This window comes from Talpa europaea (assembly GCF_964194135.1).
Source record: "Talpa europaea genome assembly, chromosome: 15".
NCBI lineage: Eukaryota > Metazoa > Chordata > Mammalia > Eulipotyphla > Talpidae > Talpa > Talpa europaea.
Window position 1 is genome coordinate 4,708,386 of NC_140083.1, and position 13,228 is coordinate 4,721,613.

The 13,228-nt window shown below is 57.4% G+C and overlaps 2 protein-coding genes across 2 annotated transcripts; both read right to left on the reverse strand.

Moving 5' to 3' along the window:
- Positions 1-541: 541 nt before the first annotated feature.
- Positions 542-3,919, reverse strand: MIEF1 (mitochondrial elongation factor 1; the record flags this gene model as incomplete). The annotated part of the gene is made up of 4 exons (XM_084255430.1): positions 542-1,348; positions 1,885-2,147; positions 2,342-2,519; positions 3,776-3,919. 4 exons carry the CDS (start codon positions 3,917-3,919, stop codon positions 542-544), a joined length of 1,392 nt encoding a protein of 463 aa, XP_084111556.1.
- Positions 3,920-5,934: 2,015 nt separating this feature from the next.
- On the reverse strand, positions 5,935-6,165 carry MIURF (mitochondrial elongation factor 1 upstream open reading frame; the record flags this gene model as incomplete). The annotated part of the gene is made up of 1 exon (XM_084255560.1): positions 5,935-6,165. The coding sequence occupies exon 1, from the start codon at positions 6,145-6,147 to the stop codon at positions 5,935-5,937; it is 213 nt and encodes a 70-aa protein (XP_084111686.1). The 5' UTR covers positions 6,148-6,165.
- Positions 6,166-13,228: the final 7,063 nt, after the last annotated feature.

Below are 13,228 nucleotides of genomic sequence, written 5' to 3' on the forward strand. Positions count from 1 at the left end.
CCCAGAAACCCTAATAACTGCCTGAGCACGCACTGTGCAGAGTTCGTCTGGGAAACATGCTATCAAAACCCTCCAGTGACATTCAGCTAAAAGGCAGCATCTTGATTAGGCAGATGTGCTCCAGATGTGCTCCACAGAAAACAAAACAAGACGTGAGCAAGAGAAGAGGACAGAGGAGGCACGGGAAGGAACGTGGGGCGGGGCCGCAACAGCCGAACACCTGAGCCCAAGCACAAAACACCAAGTGGTCTCCGAGGCTCAGGCCAGAGCTCCATCTTTTCAATTCATTCCAGGAAAATGAGCCTGGAGCAAGAGGGAGGGGAAGAAGGGGGTGCACAGTGCTTGGTAACAAAAATAGAAAGGGCAGGGTGAGGAAACAGGACAGCAAGAGCGGTCATTCTAATCAGCATGAAGCGACCCGGGCGAAGACCACCGAGACAGGAGGGCCCGCGGCCTGTGAGGCACCAACTACGCAGCCACGTGTTTCTGATGGAGAACCCAGGGCCTGACCGCCTGGCACCCATGCTGGCCTTCGCCTGCCCTACGTCTGCAGCAGCACCTCCGGCTCAGACAATGAGCAATAGAGAGTGTACCCCAATTCATCTATTTCTTCAGGGGTGAGCTCTGCAAATAAGTTCACCTTGGGGTTTAGGGCACTGGGTAGGACCCCGGCCTCTAAATAGCTAATAAGTCCCCTCAAGGCCTGCAGGAATCGGTCGGCCAGCATATCTGGAGACCAGTCCTCCTCCTCCTGGGCCAAGTGGAGGATGACGTTGGTGAGCTGGCTGGCAGTGAGGTGGCCCAGAGCCGGAATAGACTTGCATATGGCCTTGAGGATTTTGAGGCACAGAGATCGGCAGCCCGAGTCGGCCTGGTCCAAAGCCCGCAGGCGTGCCGTCTCGGCAGGACGCAGGCTCAGCCGCCACAAGTTGTCATACTGGGCCAGCCGATGTGGTCTGGCCACCAAGACAGTGTCACCAAGGGTCACTGATGGCAAGAAGTCGATGACGAGATGCTTGTCACGCTCATACTGAACTTCAAGGGTCAGGGCCTCCGGGGGTGGGGCGGGTCGGATCACATAGTCCAAGAGGGACCCTATGGCCGGCCAGTTGATGGAGCCAGCCACCACCTTCTCGAACGTGTCTGCCACTGTCTTGGGGGAAAGATAGCCCCCTACTACGCAGCGGTCCCAATAACTGCTACCACGAGGAAAGTACTCTGGGTTCTCACGGCGAACCAGGAAGAAGCCAGGGACGTTCATGATGGTGTCCTCGCCAGGGATACACGACCACAGGTTCTGCTCCAGCACAAGGGGCACAATGAGCTGGATGTGGTCGGCTGTCACCACCTGTCAGAGCAGAATTAAAAAGGTTTTGAGGAATCTAATCTGCTCCAGAGACACGCTTCCCCAAACACAGGCCCCGCCACCTGTATTCTCCCAACGATCCAGGCAACTAAGAACTCTTGTGCCATCATTTCAACTCACACCAAGGGAGAGTTTAAACCCAGGTCTCCACGACAGCAGAGCCTGTACTCATTCCACAAGCCTCACCATGTGCAGGCAGGGAAGTGCCTATGGTGTCAGCCCTCGGGCCCAGAAGACCCAAGAAGAGAGAACTAGAGAGGAGAGATGGGCCGGGGCACAGGAAGGAGGCGGCCTCTCACGGCTCCCTCCAAGTCCCTCCGAGGACTAAGAACAAGAGAGGGTGAGACTCAAGATTTGGGTATCTGAATGCGGCGGCAGCAGCACACAGAACACAGAAGCAGCGAGTCCAGTCTTCCCAGCAAGCCTGGGGCGCTGCCCCCGCACAGCAGAGCGGCAGCATTCTGCACCAAGCAGCCGGGTCAGCACTCACCCACTCTTGGAGAGAAACACCCCATTACCTGCAGGTCATCATAGAGGCTGCCACTCAGGTACATGTCCCGAAGTGGCATGTCAGGCAACTTGGCCCGCAGGAAGCTCCGGAGCTCGGCACATATGTCCACGGCAGCTTGCTTGGCCCGAGCCTGCTCACCGGCAGGGATGGCTGCCCGGTTCCGGTAATAAGAAAGTAGTTTCTCCTGCAGGGACATGCGGAGTCGTGACTTCTTCAAGTCTACCTGGCCCTTCCTGGCCAATGGCTTGGGCCGGGGCGGGCAGAATGTATCTGCCAAGGCAAGAGAGAGGGGCACGTGAGCTCTTCCCGTGCTTGCTCCGTCCACAGCGGCCTCAGCCCCGGAAAGGAGCAGGGCTTGGAACACAAGGCTAGCATGGGCCTGGCGCACAGCCACCCGAGACACGCCCGCTGAACGCAGTAGTACCGAGCCCGGGGAGCAGTCCAGGGGGTCGCGGTGTTCTCACCTGTGTCAAAGGCCGAGGAGTCCGTGGGGAGGGTCTGCAGGGACCTGCTCAGGCCTGTCTTCATGTCCTTGTTCAGCAAGCGGGGGGAGCCCATCCAGTTTGGTTCTTCCCAGCTCCTCTTCCCGGAATGGCTCAGGCGGGTGGGGCTGGTAGGGGCACTGATGGCCCGATCGTACATCTGCAACAGCAGAGGGGGCCCCGCACGTGTACCTTTCTTCCTGTTCCCCTCCTCCCCAGCGGCCCTGCCCTACTGCGTTAAAACTACTGTTCTTCAGTAACTGTTTTATTCTAGTTTATGGACTGCTTTGTTCCAGGCAGAAAAATCTCAGGAAATAGTAAGTGATGCAACTAAGAAACAGACTATCCATATGTCACAACCCAGAAGTAACTGGTAACTCTCTGGTGTTTTTTGGGTTTTTTTTGTTTTTTTTTTTTCCCCAGATTTATCTATTTATGCATGCAAGAGCTGGGGTACAGGCCAGAGATGCGGGGGGTGAGAGGATTCACCAGGGACAGAGTGGGGAACAGAACAGGTGGACTGACTGAAATACACTGCTGAGGGGCGCAGCGGGCGAGACAAGAGAGGTCTGCCTCGCCATGTGGGTTTCTCTGTGGCCGGCCAGGGATCAAATTCATGCTGCAGAGGCTGCGATTGCTTCATACTGCGGTGCTTAACCCCTTGCGCCACCAGGGAGGCCTCTGGTGTATTTCTTTCTGGAAATGTTTACTTATGTAATTAGGATCCTTTCTCTATAAATACTTTTGAAACCTGCTTTTTTCCCCACTTTTTTTTTTAACATTCCCCTACATCACTAAGAATGAAGCAAAATTTTCCAACTCTACAAAATAGCAGACCATAATGTCGAACACAGATTCATTGATCTAACAAATACTTATCAAGAGGCTACCACATGGCAAGTGTTGTTCTAACTGGCTAAGAATAAAACAGCAAACCAAGAGACCCAATCCTGCCTTCCAGGATTTGGAATGGAGTCAAGAGACACAGGCAATATGTAACACGCGCGCTGAAGCATGAAGACAGCGCAAGCGCTACAGTGATGAGCGGGAGGGAGGGGGAAGAGCAGGAGAGAGGGAGGGGAGAAAACAATGATAAATGGTGAGAAAAACAAAGTAGGAAAGAAAAAGAGGAAGTGTGTGCATGGCGGGTGTTGCCATTTTAAGTAAGGTCGATGAGGGAGGATATTTTGGATACGTCCAATAGTTTCCTCACTTGGATAAACGTCCTGTACCCCTAATGACGTCTCTAGGGCAGAGCACCAGGCGCAGACTTCTGCAGTCTCTCTCTCGGGCTCAGCTGATGATGAATGATCAGGTTAGGGCCCATCAGTGGCATGAGACCTGGCCCAGGTCAGCCGCTTTGGAGGCCTGCTGTGCTACTGCTCCCTCCACCCCGGGCCTGGCTCAGGCACTTACCCGTTTCACTGCCAGTGTAGCGATGCCCAGCATGGCTGCTCCGCCCACCCCCAGCACCAGCCGGGCATTGGAGAGCACAAAATCGATGGCTGTGCCGATGCCGTTGTCATCCTTCTTGCCTTTGCGCTCCCCGGCGCCTGCCATGGCTCACCTGGGAGGGCGGGGGACACAGCCATCACCACCTGGGCCTCCTCCCTCCCGCCAGGCCAGTCCCCCAAAAGTTCAGGTCCTCTGTGAGTTCCGCAACCCAAATCCTCCTGCCTCCAGCGCTGCACGCTCTAGGGTGGAGGGGGCGACACCATGTCATGGATGATGTGGCTGCGCGGCGAGACGCTGAACATGCTCACCATGGGCAGACCTCTCCACGCGCCCACTTGTGATCCCAGAAAGCACCAAGCTCACGCCCATCCTTCCTGGCACGAGAGTGAAATCCCACCGTATCCCACCCCTTCCCAGCCTCACGCCACCACCCCTGAGCTCAGCCACATCGCCATCTCCAATTTACAGATGAAGAAACTGAGGCAAAGGCGAGGCAACTGCTGCCTGAAGGAGCTGCGATCCTATTGCTTGTTTTTGGTTTTTTGTTTTTCGGAGGTGGTGATGGTGACCCAACTCATAGTCAAAATAAATTAGGGACACAAAGACTCCAGTCGCTCCCCACTGCCCCTGCAGAGGGCGGGCTCCCGTGGGATTCCTCTCACCCCCGGCTCTGCATGGCGAAGGCGGCTGTGCCCAAATCTGAGAGGATGAGGGGAACCATTACGTAAGGCGCCTCCTCCTGCTTTCCCTCTGTCACAACAGCACCCTCTACCCAGTTGGCAGGCCTGACACCTCACACTCAGCCCTCCTCCTTCTCCCCCTGCCCCGCCTCAGCCAGCTGGCCACCAGTCCCACCACTGCGCACACCGTGTTTCCACGTGGCCACTCCGCCACCTCAGACCCTCCATCGCACCTGGCTAGAGCTGCGGCCTCCCAGGTCTCACCCATTTATTCTCCACACTGCCACTGCCGCGATCCCGCCTCCACGTCATCCCCCTGCTGACACAGCAGTGACGGTCCCCCCCATCAGATACTCAATCTCATCAGGGGAGTCACGTCCTTCCAGACCTGGCCGTCTCCACCGCAGCCTCCCTCCTTAGAGGAGCACCACTCTGGCCATGCCAGACTCAGGTTCCCAGACTATGAACTGCAGCCTCCACCACCATGCTCGCTTGTTCTCTCCTGTCCGCAGGCTGGCCTCCATGTCCCCATCCTAGTAGCCGCCTGTGGCCCCCACAGGCCCAAGGCAGAGTTGCATCGTCAATTCACACTTGGACTGTGTGCCTGTACACTGTATCGCTCATCTCTATCCCAAGCTACCCGGACGCAGGGGCCTCTGGGGAAGTGGCTGCGTTCAGTATCATTAGCTTACAGTGGATCTCTGCGTGGTAACACGGCAGCTCAGCAGTGAACGGCGCTAAGGCACACCTGCCTGAGCAGCACTCCCAGCGCCAGGCGTGCACTGCCAGCTTTTCATTCTCAAAATAACCTGGACAGATGGGGACTGTAACCTCCATTTTACAAATGAGAAAATGGAGGCCTAGGGAAGTTCAGAGATTTGCCCTAAGTCCCCCAGCTACGTGGCAATGCCAGGATGCGAAGCAGGCACTGCCCTCTGAAGTCTGCGTACTACGCTCGTTTCACAGACTGGGTTGTAACAGAACAGTTCTGTTTGGGGGATTGTGATCGGATCCCACAAGATAACTAAATCTGAAGATAACTGAAGATTGAGGCAGCCTGAAACTCAGCTCTGACAGTTGTAACCAGTAACTTCTCTAACATTTTCATATGTGAAATGTTCTTTGAAATGGTGATAATTCTGTTCAGGTGGAGCTTGAAATTTAAGGTCTGTTTTCCTCCAGGGAGCATATTTCTGTTAACATGTATTACTTCCTCCTTCCATTTCCAATGGCCAAAGGACTTTGGGCACTAAAAGGAAAGGTTCTCCCTCTGCTGGTCCCCTGCTTGAGAGAAAAACAAACCCCAGAGGACCAAGGGCCTACCTACCTGAGGCTTCTCACTGCATCTGTGAGGTGGGGCTGGGCGGGAGCAGGAGCGTCCACAGAAGGCACCTTTGTCCTCTCCCTTGGAATTAGGATGAGAGGAGAAGGGAAAGGATCCTAAATAATCCCCCCCAGTTTGCTGTGGAGGAAGACCAGGCCCTTTTCCAGCTGCCTCTCCCGGGCCTCAGGATCCTCCAGTTTCTGATTTTTCCGGAATTCACGGCGGATGGAGGCCAAGTAGAAGTCTCGATCAGTGTAGCGAAGCTCTCGACCCTGGCGCAGCAGAGCCCGGTAGAGACTCAGCACCGCTGATCGGCTCCACGGGGCCATGGGGGACCGACAGGGACTGGGCGTCACGCTAGGAGAAGGAAGAAACAGTAACCTAGAATCAGAACATATGACAGAAGGGCCCACAGAGACTCCCTAATTTGGGAGCTCTTAATCTAGGTCTCAGAGACTGCAAAGGTCCACTACAACTTAGTGGCAGGGCTGGGCCCAGACCCCAGCTCCCCACTGCCGATCCCAGGAAACTACAGGTTATGCTGAAGGGCCAGGGCGTGGCTCTGCCTGGGCTTGGATCTGGTTCTGCCACTGACTTTCCTCACGACTTTGGGCAAAGTATTTAACCCCTCTGAGCATCACTTCCTCACTTGTAGAATGCCGATAATGTGCTGACAATACCACTAGGGCTATTTTGAGAATTGTATGAGACAAAAGCATGGAAGCGCCTGTAATTGAACTTCACCACAAGGGATGGTCTAGAGTGACTGAAAAACGACTCAGGCACACTTAAATCCTGGTACTGCCACTGATGGGCTGACCACCTTGGGCAAGTTTCTTTAACCTCTCTGTACTAACCACAGCTCCTCACCTGTAAAAGGAGGATTAAAACTGTATTTTGCCCACATGGTTGGTACAAGGATTAAATGAGCCACACACTAAGCATCCCACCAGGGAGAGCTATTATCACAGCTACCCACCCTTAAGTGTTCAGTAAATATGAGATGTAGTCACACATAAACTGATACCATCTTCCTTCAGGAACAATGAACCCTGACACCAGCACAGCGTTGTCATATGTAAAATGCTCTGCTGCTCATTATTACATTTAAATTAAGGAACGTATGAGGCAGTCAGGGTTCATAACATAGTTTACATTCATGGAGTGTTTACTATACGCCAGGCACCATCTAAGCACTTCACACAAAATTCATCTCATTCTATCAACAACCCCAGCATCATCATTATCCCCAGGCAACATAGCTGTATAGCCACCCCCCCACTCCTGACCCCAACTCTGCCTGCTCCGTAATGAACTGTCACTTACTGGGACCTCACCATGTGTACAGCACCTCTGGGCGCCTCACAAACTTTCCTAGCACAGGCCCTGGTGCATGGCAAGGGTTCAGAAAATAAGTTGAAGGAGGAAATCCTCCAAACAACCCCATGTGGCAGAAAGGATCACCCCCGTTTCAGATCTAAATAAATGACGCTGAGTGGGGGAGACACACGACTGGTAAAAAGATGTGGACTTTGAGCGCAGCCAGGAGCCATCGGCCTCGGGCCTTGCTAACTTCCTGCGCGAGCCCGAGCAAGCCACGGGCCCGGTCCGTTTTCTCCACCGTGAGGGAGAGCCCCGCGGGCCCAAGGGCCTCCCGGACTGTGAGCGATGAATCCAGAAAACCGCAGGAAAGTGCCTTCTGAGGCAGAAAGCGACCGTCACGCGAGGGCCGTCGTTACAAGGTCGCTCGGCGAGGGGCCGGCCGCGCCCCGTCGATCCCCAGTTCCTCCCGTGACTCGGGGGGCCGGGCCGCCCCGGAGGGGAGACCCTGAGACGGGAGCGGGCCGGAGCCCCGACTGGGCTCTGGCCGGGGCGGGGCGCGGCGCGGCCTCCCAGGGAAAGCCCGGGCGGGCTGGGGCTGGACCCCGGCGGCCAGGCCGGCAGATGGAGTCCGGGCCGGATGGGGGGCGCCGGCCGCGGCCCTGAGAGGAGGCGCGGCGAACCCCGGGCCTCACCCGCCCCTCACTCACCCACGGACCGCGCGCGCCACCACTGCTCGGGACTCGCCTCTCGCCCGGCACCTCTCCCCGGGTCACCCGCCAACATGGCCCCTTCACTTCCGGGACACGACCTTGCACACGAGCCGGGGGGCGGGGCTGAACCCTGAGGGGGCGGGCAGAGGCGGCCGGACTTCCGGTCTGCGCGGCCGCGGCCGCCCTCGGGGCGGGGCCAGGGGCTCGTGGCCACGCCCCCGCGCGGCTCCGCTCGCGCCCCCGTCGGGCTCCGGCGCTGCGTGTCGGGCTCCGCTGGGCCGTCTGGGGGTCTCTGTGCGAACCCTGGCGCGGATAACAGCCCCTGTGGCGTCCAAACCTCTCCCAAGCCACCTTCTCAGGACGCCTCCTCATCCCTCCGGGCTTCCCGTCCCCGCCCGTTGGCCCCTGGCGAAGCCCGAGCCGCCCAGGTCCTTGCCGGTCCCTCTTCCCCGGCCCCTCCTGGCCGGCGGGGATCGAACTCGTGCCGCAGAGGCTGCGGATTGCCTCACAGTGCGGTGCTTAGCCCCTTGCGCCACCAGGGAGGCCCTGGCGGATTCTAAATGTAAAAATGTTCACGGTTAGCAGGCAGACACATGAAACAGAAGGAAACCAGGTCCCGGCATCTCTTGGCTCCAAACCCCCTGCCCTGCGGTCTCTGGGCCCCTGACAAGGGCCCCTGACAAGGGCCCCTGACAAGGACCCCGTGCAGCACACCGGGCCCCGCAGGAGGGTCTGGGCACCTCGTAGGACTCAACCTGCTCAACGACAAAATGTGTTCATTGGCCCCTCTTATTTCGAGGCACTGCTTTGTAATTTACCCATTTGCTTCCCTGCCTCTCCCCGGACAGGAGGGCCGCACCTTGCAAAGGACCGCAGGGGACGAGGGCTAAAGCAGGCACCAGGCAGCGGGAAGAGGACGGGGGCTCAGACCAGGAGGTGGCGGCGGGGAGGAGGGCCAGGTGCTGGAAGTATTTGGACGTCTGTATGGAGTCTGCCACCCCCTCTCCCTGGTGCCCCATGGTGCCCAGCTCCCAGTCCCGGCATGTCCGTTTCTGTGGGATGGTGAACTTCAGGCTTTGGAATCAGGCCCCAGGGGTCAGGAAGACAACGTAAGGGAGTGGGGGGCACTTACAGAGTCCTTGCCCATTTATTCATTCCTGCCACAGATCCTTGCTCGGGGTCTCTGATGTGTAAAGCACCACCAAGGGCATTGCAGGGAACAGAAAAATCAGTCCTCTCTCCTCCTGGGAAAGAGAGGAGGTGAAAAGAACTTGGAGCAGAAACATTGGGTGAGAGGAAAAGCAGGAGGGAGGGAGGGAGAGCGGGAGGCCCACCTGGTGAGGGGATGTGGAGCAGGACCTGTGGGCAGGGCATCCTGGTGTTTGGCCCTCATGTGGGCTCTTCGGCTCCGGCTCCGGGTCCTGGGAGGCATCAGAACAGGAAGAGAGTGAGCGGGAGCTGGTGAGGGGCCCAGAGACTGTAGGGCAGGAGGGTTTGGAGCCAAGAGATGATGGGACCAAGTTTCCATCTGTTTCATGTGTTTGTTTGCTTGCTAATGGTGAACATTTTTACATTTAGAATCCGCCAGGGCCTCCCTGGCGGCGCATGGGGTTAAGCATCGCACTATGAGGCAATCCGCAGTCACTGCAGCACAAGTTCGATGCCCGGCTGGCCAGGGAGCAACCCACATGGCACAACAGACCTCGCCTGTCTCGCCTCCTGCTCCCCTCAGCAGTGTATTTCAGTCAGTCTGCCTGTTCTGCTCCCCACTCTGGCTCTGGTAAGTCCTCTCACCGCCCCACCCCCCACATCTCTGGCCTGTACCCCAGCTCTTGTATGCATAAATAAATAAATCTTTAAAAAAATTTAAAAAAATAGAATCAGCCAACTGGACTCAGTTTAGAGGCCCCTGATTTTACCGGCACCATCCAAAGCCTCATAATCAGGAGCCAGGCAGATGGGCCTTCCTTCCATCAGACCCGCCAGGGTGTTGGCCCAGCTACGTGATGTCACAGAGCATCTTCCCAGCCAGTCTAGTCTGTGTCGATGGCCTTGACACCACAGCCAATGAGGCGCTGCTGCCTTTGTCCTCCCCATGGTGGCTCAGAGGTCGGGACACCTGCTGGGAGCATCATGGTTCAGCTTATTCCGGGATATTGGGGCTGCCTCTGGGGTCGCAGTGCCTCGGCTGCCAGAAGGTGGGTGACGTGTGGATCTTGGGGTTTTTTGTGTCTGTGGAGGTTTTCGGCACTGCCTTCTTGGCCTTTGAAGCCTTGGGCGTTGGCCAGGACAGGGGCTTCCTTCTCCACTTTGGGGTCCATCTTCACAAAAAGGGGTCCTGACTTCTGCTTCCACAGGCTCCGTCTGGCTTGAGACTAAGTGAAGGGAACAAAGGTTAACCCAGGGAGACTGACGGAGCGGCCAGGGAATCTGGCCAGGGAGGAGAGGGCAGGCATGGAAGGGAGGGGTCGCAGCCTCCGTTTGGAGCCCAGAGGATTTGCTGCTGTGGGGGAGGTAGGAGCTTCCGGCTTCTGTCTCAGCCACCGCGGCTGCCTCCTGCTCCTGTCTATTTAGGAACCTGTCCCGGGTTTTCCAAATTGCTGATGGGACTGAGCATCTCCACGGAGGGCAGGGAAGAGTTCTGAGTGACACAGAGCCCCCACCCCTTCCATCCCCCCTCCCAACCCCCCCCCCCCCACGCCGCAGTAATGGAAATGGAGGTCCCAGGTGGAATCCTTGAGAAGCGAGACTTCAGACTAGGAGCAATAGTGTCTGAGTCTGAGGAACCTGGCGTCTGTTGCACTCTATTTCCAACCCCCAGGACTGGGGGGGGAGGGGCCCCGAAAGGAGGATGTTAGCATGCTCGGCCTCTCCTCTCTCAGGCAGCGCCAGCACCCACAGCGGCCTTCATCAAGCACCTACTGCGTGCCAGACACGGGACAGACACTGACGCCCCCTTTGGTAGACAGCATTATTCCCATTTTATGGATGAGAAAACCAAGAGCGAGAGAGGTTTGGCCAATTCTCTAAGAGACGCTGAGCGGGGCGCAGAGACGCCAGAACCGGAGCCCGAGACCTGGGCCCGTGTTCCCCCCTCCCCCCTCTGCCCTACTTTGCTCTGGGAAGAAATATTTTTTGACCCAAATAAATGTAATTGGTTACGGTTCTGGCTGGAAGGCCAGGTGACCTTTTGTGTCCCTCCTGATCCTCCTGCTCTAGCGAATATTATTTTTAGGCACAAACGAGGGAGCCCCTGGCAGGCTGGCTACAGGCCCGCTCCCCCAAACTCTTTAGGGTTTTCTCTTTACTTCCACGCTCACAGCCTCCTTGCCGCCCCCAGTCTACGTGGCCGGGGTGCGACAGGGGCAGTGAGGCAGGCGTCTGGCCCCACGCGTGCCCGGGATGCCTTTGTAGGCTGGAGAGCCCAGGCGCAGGGCACTGACCCCAATCTCAGGGCTCCGCGGGGTGTGACCCACCTGGGGGGCTGAGGTCTGCAGAGATTGTCCCCAGGCTGCTGCGGTAGCCCCTGAACAGTCATTGGTGGGCAGCAGGAGCAGACACTGATGAGTCCTCCCCATGAACCAACACCTGTGAGCCCCAGCTCTCTGGTCCTCAAGGCAGCCCCGCGCAGGACTGCACTGCGGGGACCAGGTCATCGTGGGCCCAGCTACATCCGAGGAGACGGGACCTCGAAGAAGCTGTAAGATGAGGATCTGAACTCGGGTCTGGAGCTGAGAACCAGCCACAGGATAGAGGTCGTTACTCAGGATGAAGGTGGAGGAAGAAGACACCGACACCTAAGGCCCAGGAAGCAAAGGACACTAGGGGGGACCAGCAGAAGGCGGGGGTGTCCTGGAGGTTTGGGAAGGAGGGAGAGGCCACTGTGCTCCCACAGCTGCCAGGCCTCCCCCTGACACGGGAGTGTGGGCCTCCCCCTCAGGGAAGTGGAGGGGCGGAGTGAACACCAGATGAGGAGCCTGGCTGCCCTGCGCATGCCTGGGTGCAGGGGTCCTTGGGGTTGGATTGGGGACAGGTCATTGAGGCAGTTACACCCCCTGCTGATTCGGAGGCCGGAGACTAGGGGCCCACAGCCTGCCAGTGCCAACCCACACTGCAGACCCAGCCGAGAGCCAGGGCGGGGACACAGGGGAGGAAGCCTCGCTGCCCCGCATGCCGGGAGATGCGCTTGGGTGCAAGCCCTGGGCGGGCTTTTCCTCCTCTGGGGAGGGGGCAGCAGAGGCGTCCCCTCTGCTCTGCAGGCCGGCAGCGATTGGCCTGCCCCCTAGATTGCCTTCATCATTCTGTGCTATTTTCTCGGCATGGTTTCCTTTTCTCTTGATGATCTTCCAGGATTCCAACTTTTAAGGTATTTGCTTTTCCACAGGGTGGTGGCGTCTGCGGAAAGAGAAAGGAGAGATGGCAGCCGCAGCTCGCCCTCCCATTAGGCGGCAGCAGAGCTCCAGGAGAAGCAGGTGCCACCCAGACCACCAGGAGCTGTGTGCCTTGGGCAATGTAGACTCCCCCATCTCCCACATCCTAGGCTCCCCACTTCCAGTCTCGCAGGCTGGGGAGTGGAGGACCCCTCCCCAATAGCATTCACACACAGTTACTGAGTGTAGGAGTTGAAAGGGAAGTGATCCCAAGTGGGGGGTAGATGCAGTGAGGTGTGGTGTTGAGGTAGGAATTGGCAGCACAGAGGCCGCAGGTCCAGCCTGGAGGCTTCCTCAGAGCCGAACATGACTCCTGAAAACAGAACTGCCTGCTGAGCACCCTAATCAGATGGCTCCAAGGGCCAGAGCAGCAGGGCATCCTTAAGGGCTTCATGGAATGAGGCTTCCCTGCCGGGCTGGCTGCCCATGAAGTGGCCACCGAGCACTGGATCCGCTGAATCAGGAGATTCTCTGTCTCCTGCGAATCCTAGGAATGTCTCATCTTCTTCCTTCCACCCCCAGCCTACACTCGGGCTTGGGCCAATGTTTGTAGAACCAAATAGTGAAGAGCCTGGAAGCCCCATTCCTGGAAGGACATTGGGGCAACTGGCAGGGCAGATCAGGGGCCAGGAACTATTGTTTGATTGGTTTTTTTAAAAATATTTGTTTGTTTATGCATACAAGAGCTGGGGTACAGGCCAGAGATGCAGGGGGTGAGAGGATTCAACAGAGACAGAGTTGGGAGCAGAACAGGCAGACTGACTGAAACACACTGCTGAGGGGAGCAGCAGGGGAGACAGGAGAGGTCTGCTTCAGCATGTGGGTTGCTCCTTGGCCAGCCGGGGATCGAACTTGTGCTGCAGGAGCTGCGGCTTGCTTCACAGTGCAGTGCTTAACCCCTTGCGCCACCAAGGAGGCCCAAGAATTGTTATTTTTGACCACTCGAT